This window comes from Callorhinus ursinus, unplaced genomic scaffold (genome assembly GCF_003265705.2).
Source record: "Callorhinus ursinus isolate GAN/ISIS: 27379988/994484 unplaced genomic scaffold, GSC_fseal_2.0 scaffold20, whole genome shotgun sequence".
Classification (NCBI taxonomy): Eukaryota; Metazoa; Chordata; class Mammalia; order Carnivora; family Otariidae; genus Callorhinus; species Callorhinus ursinus.
This window is the reverse complement of record NW_027397082.1, coordinates 3,520,081-3,543,772: the sequence shown is the minus strand read 5'-3', so window position 1 is coordinate 3,543,772 and position 23,692 is coordinate 3,520,081. Positions and strand designations below refer to the sequence as shown.

The 23,692-nt window shown below is 40.0% G+C and overlaps 1 protein-coding gene across 2 annotated transcripts in view; it reads right to left on the bottom strand.

Moving 5' to 3' along the window:
- The window catches only part of FAM204A (family with sequence similarity 204 member A), a 33,811-nt gene extending 11,020 nt beyond the window's left edge, over positions 1-22,791 (bottom strand). The window contains exons 1-6 of one of the 2 annotated variants that reach the window (XM_025880893.2): positions 22,695-22,791; positions 17,489-17,730; positions 16,871-16,958; positions 16,703-16,733; positions 16,443-16,542; positions 5,707-5,796 (exon numbers count right to left, since the gene is read on the bottom strand). In XM_025880893.2, the coding sequence (XP_025736678.1) occupies positions 5,707-5,796; positions 16,443-16,542; positions 16,703-16,733; positions 16,871-16,958; positions 17,489-17,730; positions 22,695-22,767 (624 nt within the window). In that variant the 5' untranslated portion in view covers positions 22,768-22,791. Of the gene's footprint in view, positions 1-5,706; positions 5,797-16,442; positions 16,543-16,702; positions 16,734-16,870; positions 16,959-17,488; positions 17,731-22,171; positions 22,666-22,694 lie in introns of those variants that run through there. The other variant, XM_025880894.2, reaches the window with a different exon arrangement.
- Between the last annotated feature and the right edge of the window lie 901 nt (positions 22,792-23,692).

Here is a 23,692-nt window from a genome sequence, read left to right as displayed (position 1 = left end):
TGGATTATAAAAACGATAATGTGTCAGAAAAGACCAGTACCAAAGGATGGAATTTTTAAGGATCACTATCAATGAATGGAATGTACTTCCAATTCAGGTCTTAGGTTAACAAGCCACAAATATGCTCAGATACTTTGTGTGTATGTAAAACGGATATTTTTTTTAAAAACAACTATTTTTTTAATTAGAACAGTTTCATCAATATGACACAAACCCAAGTATATTTTTCCACTATCTCCTCCAAAACGGCTAACGACAAGGAAGTATTTAATCAACAGGAGGGACAGTCCTAAGGCGACTACGTTACTACATGGCAAAAACCAAAGATGTTAGCAGAATCTAGGCTTCAAACATATGAATTTGATCTGTCCCCTCAAACCAGAAAATATATATCTTTGATGTGATCATTAATTTAAGGGAATGTGGTTCTGGAAAAATATGTATTTGTTATGCTACCATAACAGTGCATTGGACAAACACCATTGTTTTTGTTTTTGTTTTTTGAGGAACTATGTTCAAGGCTCATTCGCAGGCATGGTTCTACTTTTGGCTTCATTTTTTTCAATACTGATGCTGCCCTATTGGTTTCACAGGCTTATAAATGTTAAACATCAAAAATTAGTTTTACTTATTATGGTTGGAAAAGGCTTTAAGAACTCTGGGATCTGTGCCTCTGAGCAAAGGCTTTATCAGCAGGTCCCAGTCACTGCTTCTTGAAAAAAGAAAACAGAACTGATTAAAAACCAATATACCTGATTTCCAAAAGGACACCTACCATGCACGTATACAGTTAATTCATAAAGGGTTTCTGCCCCAAACTCACAATTACTTACTTCTCAAAATCTCATCTCTCATATCCATGGTGATTGACACCAAGGGGATAAATACGAAAAATTTAATCTCAAACTAAACTATTTATTCAAGAATTCCATCTTGACTACTTTAGTTATTCTTCACAGGTGTTTAATGAACATGGCACCAGTATCTTTCCAAAGTCTATGTCTGAACAGCAAACACCTTCTGGATGTTTTGCCATTTATACAAGGAAAAGGATAGAATACATTTTATTTTTTCTTTTAATCAGAATTCTTTAACCCCACACTAAATAAGTTTAATTTATTTTACTAGAATCAGGCATTATATTTGTATGGAAGTAAAAAAAAAAACAAAACACTTGAGAAAAATGTTTACTATCCTTGCAAGTGATGAAAATATCCTTTATTTCTGAAGCAATCTCATTCGTCATAAAGGTAATAGCAAATAACACTCTTTAAAATGGGAAATACCAAGTCAGCGCCATGCAATTCACATTTCTAGTGAACAACAGTATACAAAACATAAAAAAAGAAACCTAATATCCTCAAAGAAAACACACATCTCTGAGGCTGATAAGGAGCTATTTCTGTACATTCTGACACGCAGCTTCCAATGGCAGAGGAAGGAAAGCTCACGAGTGATTCCTGATGAAGCAGGTAAGGAGGGAGTTACATGCAACTGCTGGTGAGCACAAGGCCATGGTGACCCCATCCCCTCCCAGTGCATCATTTAAAAAAACTATATCCAATTCTCAACTGTCCAGGTTTTATTGCAAGATTTAACATACACATAAAAGATTATATAACCCAGTATCTCATTTAAGACAAATTTTAGGTCTCGTTTGCCAGGTAAAGATGAAAAGTACAATTAAATAATATTTTAAAAATCTAGTTTGGCAACCACCACAATAAGAACTGTCCCAAACAGTAAAAGAATCAGCAGTGGATGCTAAAACTAGTGGGTAAAGTATGATGACAGAGAGAATATTTACATGGTCTCAAATTATCTCCCATCTCTCCATGAGATACTTATCAATTACATATGGGAAAACAGTAACATTATAATAGTGTGGAGAAACCTGGGGACACTGCCTTAAACCGAAAACTCAAAGTAACATCATCAATAAATGGGAAAAACTGAAATCATGTGCCTCCTGATATCTTGCACTGAGAAGGACACAGCATCATTTCTGTGATATTCCTGCCAAAAATGCAAAAGGAAATAGCAGACAAACCCAAAACTGAAGGATATCCTACAAAATAACTAGCCTTTACTCCTCAAAAATGCTAACGTGCTGAGAAATAAAGACAGACTGAGGAACTTTCCAGATTAAAGAAGAATAAAGAGACATGACAACAAAATGCAATGTCCTAGACCTGGTAAAAGAAACTATTCTTTCTGCTTTAAAGGAAATCAGTGAGACATTTGGCAACTCCAAATGAGGTATATAAATTAGAATGGATGGCAAAGTAAATGTTAAATGTTAACATCTTGGGTACCCAGGTGAAGGTAAACAGAAAATCTCTGCAACTTTCTGAAAGTCTAAAATTATTTCAAAATAAAACTTTTTTTTTTAAATCAAATGTATGCAACTCTTAAAATTTCAGCATTACTAACTTTACCTAGAAAACACACAGAGCCTGCAGTAAAGTAAATGCTTCTCTCCGAATTCCCCTTGCCTCAGATGGGGGTGCTAATCAACAGAAAAAGACAAAAAGAAAAACAGCCAGCCATGGATGGGTCATGTCGAGCCCACATTTTAATGCGGCAGACTAAGCCTTGCGTTATTCTTTCTTGTTACTAAACCAACATCTGAGAAAACTTACTGACCTGGAGCCTCTGGCTGAATCACAGTCACCTTGTTATTTGGTAGAGATTACAAAATACACAACTCTGAGGTCTTCCAAAAGGAAGAATGGACAAACAATGACATGGGGACATCAATTTGTGGAGTCCTATGATCCTTGAGGGAGAAGTAAAGACAAAGAAGCCTACAGTGTTACTGAAAACAATCAGGAAGCCAAACCCTAAGGCCCTGCTGGTTTTCTTATGCTTCTATCCTTAGCTTTCCTAGACAATACAGTCATCTCAGAGATCAGCCACATGCTGATGGTACAGCATTTACTGGAGAGCAAACAGTCACAAATACCCACAATTTTTAAAGGGATTTAAGAGACACCTCCTCAAATATGTGGCACAACATGGACCTAAGTGGTACATTTAAGGACCGGTTCTCCAGAAAGTTTTGCTTCTGATCCAAATGAGGTGGATATTCAGAGAAAGCTGCCAAAAGCTTCCACACTTGCCTATTTAGATGTGACCAAAACTAATGCTGGTGTTGCTGCCCTATGCACCTTTCAGATTCTGAAAGCCCACTCATCCCTTCAGCCACTAACTCCATCATACGTCCTATGTGCCCACCCCTCCTCAACCTTGCAGCCATATCTACTTTACTCAATGGACTCTCTTCCAGCTCCAAAGCACGTCCCTCCCCACCCTTCTCTGACATTTCAGGGTCAACTCCCCAAAATTTGAAGATGAGATATACTGATATAATTTGCTGTACTATGTATACTTGGCGGTTACCCAAGAAACTTAACCACTACCTCTAACAACAGTTCTATGGAAGGGCACCTGGGTGGTTCAGTTGGTTAAGCGACTGCCTTCAGCTCAGGTCATGATCCTGGAGTCCCTGGATCAAGTCCCGCATCGGGCTCCCTGCTCAGCAGGGAGTCTGCTTCTCCCTCTGACCCTGCCCCCTCTCATGTGCTCTCTCTCTCTCTCTCTATTCTCTCTCTCTCAAATGAATAAATAAAATCTTTAAAAAAAAAAATAACAGTTCTATGGAAAAGTAAGTTCCAGGTACCAAAATAGTACCAACAAACATTAAGTGCTCTACTGTTGAAGAGAATTTTAAAGATGGTCTTTAACACAAAGCTGATTTGTAGAGATAAGTGCCAGGTAAATACCAAGCTAAAGAAGCCACTATAATAACTGCCAACCAACACTTAAATCCTATCGAGGTTGTGGTACATTCAACATACTATCAGATTCATTTTATTAAAATGTAATGGGGTGCCTGGGTGGCACAGTCATTAAGTGTCCAACTTGGTTTTGACTCAGGTCATGATCTTAAGGTCATGAGATCAAGCCCCACATGGGACTCTGCAGAATCTGCTTAAGATTCTCTCTCCCTCTCCCTCTCCCCCCCACCGCACCATGCTTGCGCACCTAAGCGCAAGTGTGCTCTCTTTCTCACCAAATAAATAAATCTTTAAAAAAATGTAACACCTAAATCATTCTGTTTGAAAACAGTGATAAAATACTATTATTGGTTGAATGTTATAATCAATAAAATCAAATTATGGCTACTTTAAAGATGAAAGAGAGCAAATGTCAAACTTAAAGCACAAGAAGTATCATAAGCTGGGAAGGGAAGAATGAATCTTACAAGAAAAAAGTAAACGTTAATTTTTTTTTAATGTCACTTTTTGAAACTGCCGTTTATGCTGCTGCTTGCCTAAGTCCCAAACTTAAGCTCCAAGCTTCATAATTTCCTGTAGATTAGCCATTTAATAAGTAAGTACACATACACAGACATGTTACAAACAGAAGTATTTACTATGACAATTGATCTTAAAGGCTTGTGGGAAAAAAGATAACTTCTGAATCCCGAAACCTCACTTCTAGACTTGTTTATTTCCCTACATAAAAACATACACCACCCAAGATACTTGTGGACAGCACCCAAAAATAGGAAACAAACCAACAAACAGCAATTAATAGTAGATTTTTTTTTGTCATCGGTAGATGGAAGAGCAAAATGGTGCTTCCACAGAAGAATATACTGAAATAGTTAAGTTCGTCACTAGTCTCAGTTTAAAACAAAAGCTCACTTATGCAGGTGAATAAGAAAGAACAGGGCACGTGGCCAGCCGTTTGCACAGATGACTGATAGTGTTTCCATGTAATTAAACCCAAGGGAGTCTAGTTTAAGAGTAAGGTGAAGAACATAGGGATACACTAAAAAAGCAAGCTATGGTAGAACTTTTTCCCTAAAACAGACAAAAAAGAATCACAAAACACAAGAACAACACAACAATGCCAATATGAGCTCTTTACTCTATGTGTGACTTTGCCTAGTGATACCCAGCAGCAATGGGAGAAATATCCCCCCCAAAAGGTGCAAGTCAGAATCTTCTGAAAGCCTTTTGTGTACTTGGAAAAAGAATATTCAATATATCTATTAGTTTTATATTGTAGACTATAAGTTTTAAAAAGCTGAAAATTATTTAGAGCTGAGGGAAAAGTTTAGAATATGCAGTAAGAAAGCATTTGGGGAAGCGAGGGCAAGGAAAACCTTGAGAAGTGACATTAGAACACAAAGCTGCCTTCAGGGAGAGTTAAACCAAATTAAAGATGCAAATAGAAAAAGAAAGCTAGTCTTTTAATCATAACTGGCAAAAAAAACTCTCTGAACTAGGTGAAATCTAGGGTTGAATATCGATCATGGATTATTTCCACCGTAAGTTTTAGACCAGAATAATTTAAAAACATTAAAGACAAAAATAAAACCCAGCATTTCAAAACAAATGGCAGCATGAGAGGGAAGAAAATGGGCAGAAAGGAAAATCTAAGAGCTAATATTTGAGGGGTGCCTGGGTGGCTCAGTCGGTTAAGCATCCGACTCTTGATCTCAGCTCAGGTCTTGATCTCAGGGTGGTGAGGTTCAAGCCCCACACTGGGCTCCATACTGGGCATGGAGCCTACTTAAAAAACAAACAAACAAACAAAGCTAAGATCGAATATTTGAATATCAAACTTAACTCATGGTCACAAAAAGAATGTACATTCATTTTAGAAAACTTAGAAATACTACAGGTGACTCACCTCTCGAGTAGCTAGCTGGTTGCTGAGTTCCTCAGCCTTCTCAATGTTCCACTCTTCCACAGCCTGGTCTATGCTCTTTTCAAGGCCTGACTAGAAAGCAAAGAAACCTAAAGCTTAAAAGCAGGAAAAAAAGGCAAACATTTGCTGGCAAAGACTATGCCACATGTTACATACGTAGGTCGTTTATTTTTCACGATGACCCCTGTGGTAGTTGGTGCCACTCCCATTTACTGATGAGAAGGCCACAGAGATACCAAATGGCTTATTCAAGGTCAGATAACTTCTTGAACTAAGAAAAAGGAGATGCCAATATAAACTTTTAGGACTTCAAGGACTAGGCTTTCCCTTAATAACAATATTAATATTAATGATAACAACGGTTAAAATGATGACATGCTTATAATGTAGTAGACCCTGACTTACTCCTATAAGAAAGCTCATTTATCCTAACAACTTCACAAAATATTGTTATCCTAAACCAAGGCCTCAGACTCACTAACGTGGCCAAGGTCAGAGTCTGGAAGTGGTAAGGCCATCACAGGAATCTGGGTTTGCCCAGAGCCTGTGCTCTCAACCACCGTTTTCCTCTGCCTCCTTTCTCTACTGCCCCTTCCTGTAGCTTGAGATCCTCCTTCAACAGCCCCTCTAGTCTTTGAGGACGGGTATTAGGTTGGATATTAAATAGGGGAAGAATGTTACATAAGAGAACAAATTTTATTTTCCTATGGAAATGTTTTTATTCACTAGGTGAAAATGCTTCAGGAAATCATAATTAAAATTTTCATGCGATTACCAAGCAGATGAGGTAGGATTCATCATACATTTATGGAAAGATGCTTAGACTTAAATAATTGAGGTTAGCTTGTGGAAATAGTTACCACAGAAAATAAAAAAAGTATTTAAATGGTCTAATGTATGCTTCTCACAAGAAAATTTTGCCCTAACAATGGCTTAGCCAAGTGTGTCCTCCATGTTTTCAATTCCCAATTTCTCCCTCATCTAGTAAAAGGGACCCCAGGAATGCCTCTGCCTGTTAGTGTACTGCTTGATTATACCCATTAACTAAGAGAAATTTTGTTCTTGAGCAGCCTCTGTGGAAACAAGACTTAAAAATGCCTAATTCACACACACACACACACACACACACACACACACACACAAATGGAATACGAGTCAGCCATCAAAAAGAATGAAAACTTGCCATTTGCAATGATGTGGATGGAGCCACAGTGTATTATAAGTCAGAGAAAGACCAATACCATATGATTTCATTCATATGTGGAATTTAAGAAACAAAACACGTGAGGAGCACCTGGGTGATACAGTGAGTTGAGCATCCAACTCTGGATTTCGTCTCATGATCTTGGGGTCTTAAGATCAAGCCCCATGTCAGGCTCCTCGCTGGGTGGGGAATCTGCTTGGGATTCTCCCCCAATACCCCCTGCTCACCCACACCCTCTCTCTCAAGTAAATAAATCTTAAAAACAACAACAAAAACAGATGAACACATGGGGCGGGGGGGTGGTGTGCAACAAAGAGGGAAACAAACCATAAAAGGCCCTTAATGAGAGAGAACAAGCTGAGGGTTGATGGAGGGAGGTGGGCGGGGGACAGGCTAGATGGGGGATGGGTCTTAAGGAGAAGGGCACTTGTTATGATGAGCACTGGCTGTTATATGTAAGTGACGAATCACTAAACTCTACTCCTGAAATCAATATTACACTACATGTTAACTAACTAGAATTTAAATAAAAATTTGAAAAGAAAAAAAAATGCCCACACATAATCTGCTCAAAAAGATTACAGAACACAGACCAGTAAGGTCATCACTAGTATCCCTGTTGAGTGAAGATCATCCCTTCTCACAATCCCTCACCCCACCTAAGGACTTGATAGGATGGCACACTTACCACCCTTGCTCCCAACTGTAGCTTGAGACCATCATTCAATAGCCTTAGTCTCTGATCCTAGGCCATGTGGCTCTCCTGTCCTCTTCCCATTCTGGTCCTGTGATCACCAATCAGTGTCCAGAAACTCTTTTTGGGGGCACCCGGGTGGCTCAGTCAGTTAAGCGTCTACCTTTGATTCAGGTCATGATCCCGGGTCCTGGGATCGAGCCCCGCGTCAGGCTCCCCACTCAGCACGGAGTCTGCTTCTCCCTCTCCCTCTGCCTCTCCCCCAGTTTGTGCTTTCTCTCTTGCTCACTCTCTCTCAAATAAATAAAATCTTAAAAAAAGAAAAACAGAAATTCTTCTTTGTATTTCTGAAGAACTCTTCTCACCGTCCAAAACACATCCTGGACTCACTTTTCCAACATCCTTCATCCTCAGGGACCTCTAACTAATACCCCACCCCAGAGTCCATACTCTAGGCCAGTGACACTCCAAGTGTGGTCTGTGCACCTGTTCAGGTCTGTGAACGGAGCCAGTCTATGAACTGAGCTTTTGCCAGAATGCAAATCAACCATGTGACTATACCCAGCTACATGACTATACACAACTGTGACTTTTTTTTCTTTTTTAGGGGAGAAGGACAGCAAGACTTTCTCAAATCAGGAAGTAGTACACTGAGCTATATTCAGATACAAGCTCTGTATCTCTTGGAAGACCAATACTTTGAAAAGGCTTCCTCCGGGCCATGCAATAGACATTACGTGAAAGTTCCAGTTTCAAAGCTTTAAAATCTGGAATTCTCTCTGAACTCAAGATTCTGTCCTTTGACTTATCCCATGGTTTCATAGCCAGTGAACCTGCGCTGTCTTCATTTGTAACCCTGCCCTGGCACCACTGTATTTATTCTCAGAGTCCTTCAGTCCCTTCCTGGATTCTCCTAGCCTCCCTCTCTGGCCTGCCGCCCATGATTAACCTTTTCAAACTCTAAGCCAGGAGTTCTCAAAATTTAAGTCTGGACCAGAAGCATGAGCACTACCTGAAAACTTGTTAGAAATACACATGCTCTGAATCAGAAACTGGGGTCGAGACCCAGCAATCCACTGATGCTAACCAGGCCGGAAGTTTGAGAACTACTGACCTAAGCGATACCTTCAACTTCCTCCCACATCTTACCTTGTCTTGGCTATTCCCAAGCACTTGCTTCTACCAATTTCACAGCTCACTCTTCCTTCTTCTCAGTAATGTACTCAGTCCTAGGGCTTCAATTACCTCTTATAAGCTGCTTCATAGATCTCTATCTAATTCGAAACATCTGACCTCTCAACTATACCAAGATTGCTATCTCCAGCTACTTGCTAGTTATCTTCATACTGAAGCCTTGCAAAGATAGGGTCTCCAACTTCTTGTTGTGCCTAAAAACAAGCTCATCACTTCCTGCCCTGCTTCCCCTTCAGAGCTGACCACCCACTTAGTCACCCCAGACAGAATCCTGAGTGGTCTTCAATGCCTCCAATCCTTTCCTCTTATTTTAACTCTTTTTGTAGGGTGTCTCATGTCTCCTTTCTGGGCTTCTTCAAGGCCTCATCATCTCCTGTTTGGAAGATGATAACCTTCTCCAAACTAGTTTTCTATCTTTCTAAAATAGAGATACCATGTCATTAGCCAGCTTGAAAACATGATCACTTCTTTACTCCTTCTAAATCGCACCCAAATCCCTTCACAATAGATTCCCATAATGCTTTCTCAGCCCCATCTTGGGCAGTGCTGTACTTCCCAATCTCTGGTCACACTTACCATTCTCTTACTGTCCCCTGTGCATCTGATGTGTTTCTACTGGAAAAATCTTAACCATCCTTGTATGTCCCATGTCAAATGTTACCTTCTCTACCTCAGCACCTGTTGGTCTATCTCACCTCCTGGGTTCCAGGCTCACCAAGGGCAGACCTATATGTCACCGGCTTGGTGTGTCCCAGCATCTAGCCCAGTCTTCTCACACAGAAGGCACTCAGTCAGTCTCGTTATTGAGTTAACGGTCACAGTGCAGTAATCCATGGTTGTATTAGTACTGAAAGGGTGCCACCCAAATGAGGAACATTCATTACCTAACCACTGCTTTGACAAGTTCCCAAGAGAAATCCACAACATTAATATTGGGGTAATAGTACCCCTATGATTAAACAAGAGCCACATTTTCTTGTACTTCTTGATGTATAAATCTTTCCCACTACTGGAATACGCATTTCTTTGAAGGCATGGAGAGTATCTTCTCCATCTTGGACTCCCAGAGCTTAGCACAGTCCTTGACTCTAGAACTTTATTATTTGTTTTTACAATACAAATAAAGTATTTTATTTAAGAAATGATAATAAATGGGCTCTCCTTCTGCACAGAATATTAGGTATCTCCTCAAACATTTATGAAAATAAAATACTAATAGCAAACTTCAATTTTCCCTTAACCACCAATTCTGGGGGAGCCAGTTACGTCAACCCAGACTTAATCTGTCCCAACCTTTCATTTCAGCAACCTGGTCACTAATGGCATCCATTCTTGGGCCTGTCAGCTGATTCCACATAATAGCTCTGTATGTTTCCCTCCAATTATGTAGGTTTCCTAAGATTGGTTAGCCCTGGGTGCTATACTACTTCACTCCAGGACCTAGAGTAATCATAGATGAGTAAAAAGGAATCCACTCTATTTTTACCACCAATACCCTAAATAAACCAGTGGTCTGTTTATCAGGTCATTTTGCTGCATCAACTTGCTAACTTACCTTTGGTTATCATGGAGCCACCATTTATAGTTAATGTCACAAAGGTAGAAAAGAAAAATACTCCCCTCTTCTAGAAACTTATATGAACGGCTGAGCTTATAAGTGTAATTTTCACTTAAAAAGAAGTCAGCTAGGGGCGCCTGGGTGGCTCAGTCAGTTAAGCGGCTGCCTTTGGCTCACGTCATGATTCCAGGGTCCTGGGATCGAGCCCTACATTGGACTCCTTCCTCAGCGGGGAGCCTGCTTCTCCCTCTCCATCTGCCTGCCGCTCCACCTGCTTGTGCTCTCCCTCTCTTTGTCAAATAAATAAATAAAATCTTAAAAAGAAAAAGTCAGCTAAAACTACAAATCTATCTCTTCACCATCAACCAACTCCCATTCCCCCAGCCATTCAGAGCACTGGCACAATACAGTAGAAAGAGCACTGGAACAGAAGTCAGGAGAGGTGGTCACGGCTCCCGGCAAATGAAAGTTCCTTAAAGGAAGAGCAAAGCCTCAGTTTCCTTCAAGGAAATGAGACGACAGGCCTGATAACCAAAATTCTCTCCTAGATATAAAATTCCACTTACATGTTCAACTTTGTTTTCAGCTCTTTTAAAAGTGTTTTTTTTTTAAATCAACAAAATTTCACTAGATGGAACTTTTTTCTCTCCCTTTTCCCCTTTTTCTTTCTTTCATTTTTTTATTTTTGGACAATTTATCTAAGTAAAATATAATAGTTCCTTTTGGCTCTGAAAAATTTCTGGTTCCATATGCACACCCAGACTTTCTGCTCCTATAAGAAGATATTAAATTGCAAATACACTCAAATGCTAACATTAGTAAAAAAAAAAAAACAAAAAACAAACTTAAGGTAAAACATTTCCATCATCTTAAGATCATAAGTTAATAACAGTTTACAAAGAACATGGCTGGTGAGGTCAGACCCAGGGGTTCAAATTCCAGCTCCTCTGCTTACTGGCCAAGAAACTTGGTGATTCCTAAACCTCTACAGGTTATCGTTACCTCACCCGCAAAAAGAGAGTAATACCACATCCTCTGCAAGTTTATGATAAGGGTCAAAGAAAATATATGTAAAATACTGAGCAAAACTTTAGAATATAGCATCATTCGATAAATAAGCTGTTCATATTATTTTATCTAAATATCAGGATACCATTAAAACCAAAAGGAGGCCTAGCTCCGTATGGCTACCGACCTCATCATAACTCATCAAGGCCTCAGCCCCAAGTATAAGTAAGATGCAAGAATTCAACTTTGAGTCAGTCAGTAGTCTCATGAAGTAAGGTCTGATTAGTAAGTCTTCTAAAAAATCTTAAACTGAACCCAAGAGTACCTTTACTGGAATTATCTATGATGTCTCTCATAGCACAGAAGTGGGATTGATGATACTCTGCAGGGCCTCGGTGTGCTTCTAAGGTGCCTTTTGTCAGGAATCAGAATTTAGCTTAAGGTATATACACCTCAATACAGTCAAACAAATTTAGAGGCAGCACTTTGGCCATAGGTGGAAAAACATCCAAGGCCAGTATCTAACAGGTTCCCACGAGGCCATAAATAACCTCTAATTAATGTTTTTGCTGCAGACGGGTCAAGAAGACAAATATCAAAGAAATGTATGGGTATAAGGTTTAACATGAAGGACCAATCATCCACATGTGCATATGCAAAATCTCTTTTAACATGTGATTAAAGCTCCTTCAGTCAAACTGAACAATATATTTCTATAGAAATTTTGCGACTAAATATTTGGATAATATATTCTATTTTTAAAGCTTAATACAAATGAACTATCCACTGAAGTTTGCTGTGACTAATTAAACCTAATATTTGAGGGAAAAAGAATTAGGCGATCTCTCCATAAAGAAGGGGGTAAAATAAAGAACTAAAAATAAGCAGTGTTACCTTTATTATACATCATACCCACTTAAATTATTTGGGTGTTTTTTTTTTTTTAAAGATTTTATTTGTTTATTTGACAGAGAGAGACACAGCGAGAGAGGGAACACAAGCAGGGGGAGCGGGAGAGGGAGAAGCAGCCTTCCCGCTGAGCAGGGAGCCCGGTGCGGGGCTCGATCCCAGGACCCCGGGACCATGGCCTGAGCCGAAGGCAGACGCTTAACGGCTGAGCCACCCAGGCGCCCCTACTTAAATTATTTGAGTCACCACCTGGGGATCAAAAGACAATGCTTTGTAAGTATGTAACTGATCCCAGGGGAAGTCATGGTTCCACTCCAGCCCTCCCCTCCACCACCACCACTTCTGCCCCCTCTAGACCACTACCCTACATCCCTCCCCCACCACCCTCTACCCGGGCAGTCTTTCATCTCATCTGTGTATTGGAGTTCCAAGTAAGATTTTGGCTGGAAAAAGCATTCTACTAAAAAAAAATAAATTTGAAAAAAGCTACACTATACAATTAAAGTTTCTTCTCATAAACAACTAAAAAAATTATCAAAGACATTGTGCACTCTTAAAACTATTAAAACTTAACTCTAGTTTTTCATGCCAAAAAGTATACATTAAGTATATAAAAAACTATTTCAGTGACTGCTGACTCATCAAGCTGATTCAACGAAAGAATACTTGAGATATTTGTAATGAAATTAATGAGTAAAATTTGTTCTAAAGAAATTCCTACATAGATTCAAAATAATTATGTTGTGAGTACAGAATTATTAATAAATCCCAGAACTACAGAAACACTATTATAGCTGCAATTAACACAAAGAACACTTTAAAACAGCTTTGGATATTAAGAAAATTATATTAAAAAAAAAATCCTCTCTGCATTGTCAGGAAAGCAGGTGACAGCAGTATTGTAAATACACATCCTTGGTTGAGCAAGTTTTAGCTTGGCAGTGTTCCAAAAGAAGGAAGGAAGAAAGGAAAGCAAGCAAAGAAAAAAGGAAAGAAAACATGGGGATGGGGGTACTACACAATAGACACACGATTAAGAAGTTTTGTTTTACAATTCTTGAGGACTGAGAGAGTACAGAATAAAAGGGCTCTCTCAGATATGGTCACAGATGAGCCTCTGCTCCAGAGAAATAAAATAATGGACGAGAAATCCGTGTGAATTTTGTCCAAACCGCATCACAGATTTTCATGATCCTCTCTGGATTTCTTGAGCAGCAGCGATTATCGGCTGGACTTACATTTATTCTTAGCTTTTATCTTGGTGCCTACAATGTAGACATTCTTTAATGTCTATTTACTCTGTTGGATTCACAGATTTTAGCATGACAGCAAGAGGGGCGCTTGTAAAACAGGGAGACAGTGATCCCAAACCAAAGGAGGAGCGCAAATCTGCAGGCGCGCACTCATGCTAAACTACCAAGAGGATGTGACATAATTTGGCCTCACTAAACACTTCTTTTCCTTTTATGCTTGCATTTATTTATAGAATAGTAAGTGCTGGCAAAATCCTGGGCAGAGGCAAGCCTGGCCAGCACCAGTTTCCTTGTTTAGAAAAATGCCATAACTTTCTTAGTCAGCTGTCATTCGTACAGAGCAATGTCTACTGTTAAGAAAATCCAAACTCATAAAATAGATTGAGTGATCACAAAAGGATTTAGAGAGGACTTCCCTTAAACAGAAATCTTGTTTTTAAAATGATGTTTGACTTAAATTTCTTTTCCTAGAGTCCATCTAATGTATTATGTTAAACAGAACACTAGTTCATAAAACTGAGTTGTTTAAAAGATTTCCCATGTCATTCTAACCTTTATTAAGGTTACTCTATACAAATCTCAAATTTTAGACAATGAATAAGACTTAGCCATTATCTGGCCAGTATCAAGAAGGTACAATTTCATATACGTAGGGTAAAAATAAAATTCTAATTCAGAGATTGTAAAAAATCGTTCAAATTTTTTTTTCTTTTTGGAATAGTCAACAACTTCACCAAGAAACAGTTTAGACATTCTGAAGTCAACAGTTCTGAGAAAACATAACAAATACTATAAATAATGGAAGATCAAAGACCACCTAATTCATGAGTAAAACTTTAAAAAAATTTCCTATAAGAACCGATATTTAGCCATTCCTTCCCTCAAAACAACAATGTAATCAGCACTGGGGACTCTACAGCAGGTTGGCCAGAGCCCAGCCCACTCCCCTTCATGCTTTAGAATAGGCTTATGCAGTCCAACACATCCTTCTCACAAGATCCCTCCTGCCAGCCCACCAGAATCACAGGGGTCAAGAGCATAGCAACTGCCTTTTAAAGTGCTGACCAGCCCTTCTGCAGTGAAGCTAGAGAACGGAGCGTGGTGTCATAAAGCCTGGGTTTTAGTTTCAACTCTACCAGTGATCTTTTTTTGTAAGAATGTAAGCATTTCTGCACCTGTTGAACATTTGTAAAACAGAGATTGCTCAGTAGCAGCAATTAGCATGGCAGAAAGTGATCCTGGTTGGGGCACCTGGGTGGTTCAGTCGGTTAAGGGTCCAACTCTTGATTTTGGCTCAGGTCATGATCTCAGGGTCCTGGGATCGAGCCCCACATCAGGCGCCTCACTCAGTGGGGAGTCTGCTTGAGATTCTCTCCCTCTGCCCCTCCCCCCAGGCACACGTGTGCTCTCTCTCAAATAAATAAATGTTTAAAAAAAAAAAAGAAAAGAAAAGAAAGTGGTGCTGCTTCCAGTTCCCCAGTGCTCTAGGAGCTAAATGACAATTCTTAGCAAAACTGGAATCAAAAGGTTCACATGCAAAATTCTACTCTGTCAGTTCCTTAATGCACATGCCCTCGAAGACAAAATAACACCCGATGATGCATTTAATATCTGAGGTTTGTTTCACAAGAAATATTGATTAATCAGTATGGTCTCTGTGTACACACAGCAGTCTATAGAAATGATCCCTGAAGAAGGAATCTGTCTACACAGGCAGGATACAATAAACTTGGGCTTCAACCAGGCAGGCCCCTGAGCCTCTAGCCCTACCACTCAGTGCTCAATTTTCATGCTCCTGGAGTCTACACTCCCTCAGGTTAGTATGTAAGTTACTGATTCATTCCAGACTCTACTAAATATTCACATCATCTATAGACTGATGACATCTCCAGTTCACATTCTCTTCTGAGTTCCTGCCTCATTTTACCATCTCTCTACTCCTGCCCACTGATATCACCCATGCCCCAGATGAATTGTGGACAGGCCCACTCTTAAATCTTCCCCCCCCCCCCCCCCCCCGCCTTCCCATCTTCGTTACCTAGCATGACTATTCACACCACTGCTGAAGGTAAAACCCGGAATGGTTCTCTTCCCCTCCTCATTCCCCAAATCCTCTCCACCACTTCACAAAGCATCAGAGGCAAATACTGTCCATTTTCCTCCTACAGTAGACCCCAAGTCCATCCACTTTTCTCCATCTTCAGTGACATCATTCTTGTTCAAGTCACCACCTCTTGTGCCTAGAAGAGTCTCTTAACTGTTCTCTTCTTGTCTACTTCTGCTGTTTTTTTGGCCATTCTCCACACAAGAGCAATCTTTATAAACATAACTTCGATCATATCATTCCCTTAACTTAAAACCCTCAACTACATTGTAACTAAAACCCCATTCCTTATTCTGCCACTTCAGGTCCTTCATAGTTTGGTCCCTGGCTGCCTGCCTCTCTGATCCTATCCTGGCCCACTCTCCTCCTCGTTGACTCCATTCCAGCCAGGCTGACATTCTTACAGTTACTCAAATGTCCCACGATGACTCATTTTCCCGAGGACCTTTACTCAGGTTAGTACCTCTACACAAGCATTCTGTATATAGATGGTTCCTTCCCAACCTTCAGGTCTCATTGAAGTGGCATCTTCCAAGAAAGGCCCTCCCTGACCACCTAAACTAAAGTGGGGCCTCCATTTTAATTTCTTCACAACATCTTGTTCATTTCCTTAATGCCATTTTTTTAATGATTTGTAACTATATATTTACTTGTTTACCTAGCATCTTGTTTCACATACAGTAGACATTTTAACTTTTTCACTGAATTAATTAATGAGGAGAATACCTTAGGTAAGGCTAATTACAAACATTTTCTACTGGCTAATATAAAATACGATAAAAAAAAGATCTTACCTTGTCAATTTTTTTCTTTTTAACAGGGGGGTCAAACCTATCATTGATTCCAAAATACTGAGTAAGCTCCTTCCACTGGGTTTCACTTGAGGTCTGTTCACTGCAAGACAGACGATAACTTATTTTTAGTGTTTTTAATTGGTTATTACAATTACAAATCACAAAAACTAGTTCTTATGTTTCAGAGATAAGTAGTTCAACTATTGGTACAAGTTTTACAATATTGTCTAGAACAGACAAATATTTTAAATTCCACGTACCTATGAGAATCTTCTTCATTCTTCAATTTACCTGAAAAGAATTCACAAAGTATCAATACCTGAGTATTCATTTGTTATTTCAAAATTAATGCTTATTAAAAACTGTTGAGCTCAATTAGTCACAATTTAACATTAGCACTACTGACAACCTGAATTAAAACAAAACACCTTTCCTGGAGCGTTTTCTTTTTTTCCCTCTGAATCCTGAAGTTGAGGTTTTCTGTTCAGAATGTTTTTTATGCAATTCTTGAAATTTCTATATTAAAGTAAAAAAAGAGGGAGAGAGAGAGAAAAAAAGTAGTAAATATATTTTGAAGCAAAGCATACATTCAAAAAATAACAAACGTTAAGTAATAAAAATATATTCTAGCATTTATAAAAATACAAATTTAACAGAAGTAGTTCAGTTCTTCTTGAGATACTCTATTTTCTAAGACTCTTTCACAACCTGAGTTTTTACCTTCATTTATTTCGACGTAGGTCAATCTGATTATCTGAGAGTAAAATTCAGTGACTCATACAGACGACAAAGGGATCAAATTAATGTATTATGTTAAGCAAAGTAGCTAATCCTACCAAATGTTTTTCTTCCTCTTTTTATAAAAAACAACACAAAGATGAAAGCAAGCATCTGAGTGCCCAATGGGATGACCACAGACCCAGAGTATTCTGAGTCAATCTTCCCTATCACCTCCCAAGAACAGGCATTCTGACCACGGCAGACACAGGAGCATGCACAAACACACACGCAAAGGCTTTAATGAGAACACATCAGAGAAAACCTACATGCCACATATTTAAGGGAATTCCAGAGGGGCATTCTTCATATGCATTTACATTTGCCTCTACTCCAGGCTTTGGTCCATCAGTTGGGAAATCCGAGACCTCTGTTTCTGTAATGGCCCCATCTTCTTTATCTTCCTGTAAGTTAAATCCAGAGTTCTCTAATGGGGCTTCATCTTCAGAATTCAACTCAATATCGCTTTCATTTAGGCCAGGAGGTAGCAGCCCACTCCACATCTTTTCTTCTAAAGGGAAAAAAGATGAATTTAGACATATAAAGTGGACATGGAAAGAAATTTAAAACCCCAAGAGTCTAGTAATTATCCCAATGGCTTGGGAACAGTCCACCTAGACTTTTTTCTTTTAATCTCAAATGGGATGTACCTTCCATATTAAAAGAATTAAAATCTTAGCGTGTATAAAATTTTTTAAAAAGTACAAAAGTAGTTTAAACAAGTCTGTTATAAGACATACCTACAGATGAATGACTTAAAGAAAACAGGACCTGGATTCTCTAATATATAGATAATTTTGTCTTAAAAAAAAATAAATTCAGTAAAAGCATTCATTGCTCAAGAATGTTAAGAGCCTAACAATATATATTTCACACAATTTAAGATTTATAATACTATATTTCAAGCTATCACAATGAAAAAAGAGAGTCAAATGTTTCACTGGTATTGAATTGAACTTTCAGGGGACTTATTGTCCAAGAAGTAGGGAAACAATTATTCAAAGGAAAATTTTTAGGCTGTGTAAGTAGTTTGAGGAAAGTGTGGTAGTAAAAAGAATGTCCTAGTTTTAAATTTTACACTGTTTGCTAAAATAATACCAAATGGAGTATTAAATGTTAATCCTAACAATTGAACAAAAACATACAGCTTTTTTGAATAACAATATTGTGTTTAACTAAGGTTAAAGTTCAGAATAATATCTATCATTAGCTATATGGCCCGCTGGTAGACAGAATATTAACTACTGTTAAGTTTATCAAAAATTATTTTTAAAAACTGGAGTTAAAATCATCTGCTCAAATTATGATAACTGAGTACATTTTCACTATTAATCACATGACATACATATTGAGTCAAAACCACTTCATTCAAAAGATGCCTAAAAAGGGGTGCCTGGGTGGCTCAGTCGGTTAAGCGGCTGCCTTCGGCTCAGGTCATGATCCCAGGGTCCTGGGATCGCCTGGCGTCGGGCTCCCTGCGGGCTCCCTGCTCAGCGGGAAGCCTGCTTCTCCCTCTCCCACTCTCCCTGCTTGTGTTCCCTCTCTCTCTGTCTCTGTCAAATAAATAAATAAATAAAATCTTTAAAACAAAAAGATGCCTAAAAAAGAGAAGCTGATTGTACTGCTCATGATTTACCATCAACCTTGAAGGAATAAAATGCAAGGATGGAAACTGTTTTTGCGGAGTTTTCTGGCCCCTATTGTGATTAACCTAATGAGAAAACCACCACCATTGTCTCTGAGACAAAGATGCCACGGGATTTTGCATTAATCTGAATAACGGATTCCAGATAACCTTTAGGAACCTCCTCCCAGGTCCAAAGAATCAGATCTGGTTTTTGGCAGTTTGGGTCCAGCTTCCACAGTTGTTAGCCCTCTGAAACAACCTCACCAAAATACTCTTTTGGCTTGTTAAGAAGAAGGGCTCTGACATCTCACTGCTCCAGTTGTAATCCTGACCCCACAATATACTAGCAGTGGGAGGAAATCATCTGTACCACCTCTGACCCTCAGCTTTTTCTGCTGTAATACAAGGATAGTCATATTGTGTACAGGGTTATTCTGAGGATTAAATGAGATAAGCTATGAAAACACTCACCACAATGTTTAGGAGGTTCTAGGGGCTTGATCGATGCTGAGCTCTTTTTGCTATTAGTATTTCTATGGCCACATATTATGTTTTTATAATTTCTATTATGGGTAGCAGCATTCACAGGGTAGTTGTGAAGTTTCTAAGGTTGCGGTGCATTCACTTAGCAATTGATGCAAATCATTTACCTCCAGGATTTCCACAGTCTAACATTAAGTTTCTATAAAAATGTTGGTGTCTGGTTTTCTGAATGGAGGAATAAAACCAGAAGCAGGAAGATAATGGAGCCTAAGTGTCAAGGCTCCTCTTGCACAGGTCTTTCCAAAGCATTATACCTAATTTTCTATTTAGAATTTGCATTCCTTTTCTTAAAGAGGAGACCCAAAATTATATAAGCTCCAAGCCCCATAAAACCTGGATCCACCCCTAAACCTGGTCTGAGGATTTTAACAGTTGGAATGGGGACCCTTTAGATACTTTGTTAGCACAAAAGACATCATGTGAAATATGCCAATACTGAAAAACAGATGTTATGCCATCAGTAAAAATATTTTTACTGTTCTGAGGAGTAGACGGAGGGGGAATGATAATAAGCTCCAACATGACTTTGCCACTGACACATTATATACCTTTAGGCTCGTTACCTATTTCAGAGCTTAAGGACAGTAACAAATTTCAGATTCAGCATTCTTAGCAAAACTGGGGTTCTATGTTTGAAACCACTGTTTCTTTTCCCTGTCCATAGCATCTTGTGCAAGGCCACTGTGTGCCAGGCACTCTTTAAGACATGAGGACAGGCAAAAATCTCTAACCTCATGGAGCCGACGTTCTACACTCATTGCAAGCATCTGTCCATCGGCAGCCAAGTACCACTCGGCCCAGACTTCAGTTGTGGCTGCTAATGAAAGGCATGTGCCTCTCTGACAGGCACAGTTCTCCCACGGGAACACACTGCTTCAGCATCCCTACAGGGTGTGTCTATGCTTTGGGCACCCAAACGTGCTTCACTCTGGGGAGCACTCTCAGGTGCCCTGGAGTTGCCTTTCCCCATCAGCTCTCAAGCATTTTTTGATCACATTTTGGGCCTGTCTTCAGTATGACATCAGCTGGTACGATAATTTGTGTGTGACCACGGAAAAAAGAAGAACTAAAATAAATTTTAGAAACTAGATTCTACAGCCAAATCCATAAAATAAGGCAAAACTCAAATAACACGTTTCTGAACCCAATTCCTGAACATCTTTAAAGTGGCGTGCCATTCTCCTGTGACTGCAAAAATACATAATATATACAAAGGCAACTCCATGGCCACTGATAAACACAGATAACTCACCGAGAAGACTGCAAAGTAGAGCTGCCCACGTGAGCAGCAGCTCAACTGTAAACCAGCCAATATGGAGTGGCTGCTTTGTGACTTGCTTTGGGCTGTTTGAAAACACTATCTTTGAATTCATAGTATATACATGTCACTCATACATTTCCAATTGTACTATGGTACCAACTGGTGCTAGGTTAGGCCTGGTGCTTACTCCTGTTTTGGCTGCTCTTAAAGATGATTCTCTAATTCTTTGAAACGTTTCTCACCCCATGCCTTTATTCTAAAGCAAATCATCCCAAATTACCCTTTATATGTGAAAATTATTCAGCCATTCTCAAGAGATGTGATATACTAGTCGGATGCAATACTGATTAAACCCTGATACCCCAGTGGATAAGGCTTCTTTCCTCAACCCCGCCACCACAGCCAAGGTTTCCAGTTTTCAGTAAGACTGCATGTCAGACAAAACACCTGAAAGGTGCTCTAGAGAAAGCAAAGGAGACCCCAGTTACAGAGAAGAAACAGAATCAGAAAGAAAAACAAAGCAAGTCAATGACGTATATGGCATATAAACAATGTCACATATAAACAATGTGACAGAAATTCTTTTACCATTAATCCCCACAACAACCCTTCCACTAGAAATTACTATCTAAACCCCTTTTACAGGTGAGGTAACTGACTTGCCTAAGGCATTGTGATATGCTTATTTTACAAAGCAGAAATCTAGGGCTTCAACTTAGAAACTTTTAGAGGATGCAATTTAAGGAGTAATACATTCGTGGAGACAAAAGATTTGAGAGTGGGTCTAAAGAATGACTCTAGCCTGTAATTTTGTTAAAATTTGCTTAAGAAAAAAATTTGTCTCACTCTTTAAAAGCAGAAACTTATGTAAGATGCTATGCTAAAATGTATACATAAAAATCACATCAGAGGTTTGGGTAATAATGTCATATTTTCTGGACGATCAGGCGACTGCTTATAACCAAAACCCAATCTGAGCAGTTTAATGGGTAAATGTCTCCCGTCTCTAATATTCCAGAATTTGAATTCTATTTTCACCATACGAAGAGCTGTCTTTATTTCTCATATTTTGTATTCAACTAGAATAATCACAGAAACCTGAATTTTGTCTGATCTGAATTTAATCTTGTGTAATAATCATAAACCACCACCCACCATCATGTTAAATAACTTACACAATAATCCGTTTCCATGACTCGGAATTACTTTACTAAAATGCTTTTAAGCATGTATCATGAACATTAATGTAAAGGTCCCATTCATGAAATATCTTGTCTTTTCTCAAAAAGATAAAGTCCAACTGAATCAGAGGCCTGACTTCGAATTTAAGTTCCCAGTCTGATTACCCAAACTATTTATTTGGCAGGATGTTGTATGTATGCATATGTTCCAATAAAAGACGGTATTTGTTTCGTCAAGGCCTGGAAAACATGTCCCAAGACCCTGCACGGAAAGATTTAGAGTTAACCAGTAACATTTCGAGGCTCATTTTAAGTCGGATGCCGCTGTGAGAATACTTACAAGGTTCAAGACTGCAAAAGGGTGGCTCTAAAAAGGTACACCTCTTCCTGCTGCGCTGCAGGACCCGGAACGCGGCAGGCTCACCGGCGGCAGGGCCACACTCCGACCCCCAAACGGGAAGGACCCCGTCCGGGCTCAGAACTAAGCGCCGCAGATTCGGGTGCAGGACGTCTAACCCGCTGACACTCCCATTAACTGCAGCTCTTCCCAGGGCTACAGCAGTTGTAAACAGGAGCCTGTTTCCCCGATAGAAGGCCGCTTCACCCTCTCACTTTGGCCGGGGTGGGACGGAGAACCCCTCTCCCACCAAGAGGCTCGGGAAGGCGCTACGTCCCTTCCAAGCAAAGCGGAGGCCAGCCCCACGAACGCTCCCGTGGGCCCGGCCGGGGGCTTTGCTGGCGCGGCCGTGAGGTTGTGAGGCCGCCCACACCTGCTCGCTGGCTCCCCGCACCCGGCCCTCCCGGACCCGTCAAGTCGGAGCTCGGGGCGGCCGGGAAGCAGCCCCGCAATCAGCCGTACTCACCCGTCAGGAGCCGGCCGCCCGGCAGCCATCTTAAGACCCCGCCAACACCGCGCCTTCCCATTGGCTCCGGCATCTCAGCCAATGGGCTGGGGCCGTTCTGGCCTCGGGTCGTCATGGCAACCAGCTGGCTTAGCTCGCTTTCAGTTCTGTTTGCAGCCCCGGATTCGTTTCCTTCTGTTTCTTTTCTCTCACCGTTTCCCCCTTTCTTCTGAACGTTTTTAAAGGCTTTGTTCTTTTCCCCATTCCCTGCTGCTCGCTGGTTTGGGGAATGAGGAAACTGCTGGCTTAGACCTTGAACTGAGTTCATTCCTCCTAGGAGGGAGGTTCGCGGTAGATGCTCTCTCTAGGCTCTTAAGGGAACATTTCCATTCATTCAGCCTTTTCCCCCTCGCTCCCTCTTTCCTCCCTTCCTCCTTCCTTTCTTTTTTCCTTCTGTATTGAGCAGGCACCCTGCCAGCCTCTGCTTAGCGGAAAACAGTCCCGACTCCTGCTCTCCTGGTGCTTACCATCTGCTACACTGACCAGATGTGTGGCCTTGACTAAAAGCTTATTGAGCCCCTTTTCCGTGACAGCCGCTGGTTCAGGCCCCGAGGAGGGGGTTGGGGGAAGCATAGAAAATAAGTAAGGAAAAAAAGAAAAAAGAAGGTGCTATGAAGAATACAAAGCAGAAGAATGTGATAGTGATGAGAGTGCAGGCTATTTTAGAAATGCTTCCACTTTCCGAAATAGTGCTCTGTAATGATGATAAGACGACTTTCCTATTTTCATGAGGATGATGAAAGAAAATACACATAAAGTCCTTAACGCATTATCTAGCCCACAGTAATTTCAAGTCTTAGCTACTTGTTACTGTTGTTAACATTATCTATAATGCCTTTCTTTGAAGCATTCTAAAAATGTATAAGAATTTTGCATTGCACTCTAATATATCATGATTTAGTGTAAACAGATGTTTAAGCTTTTTAGGTAACTGTCCGTTACCTCACTCCCAGTGTCTC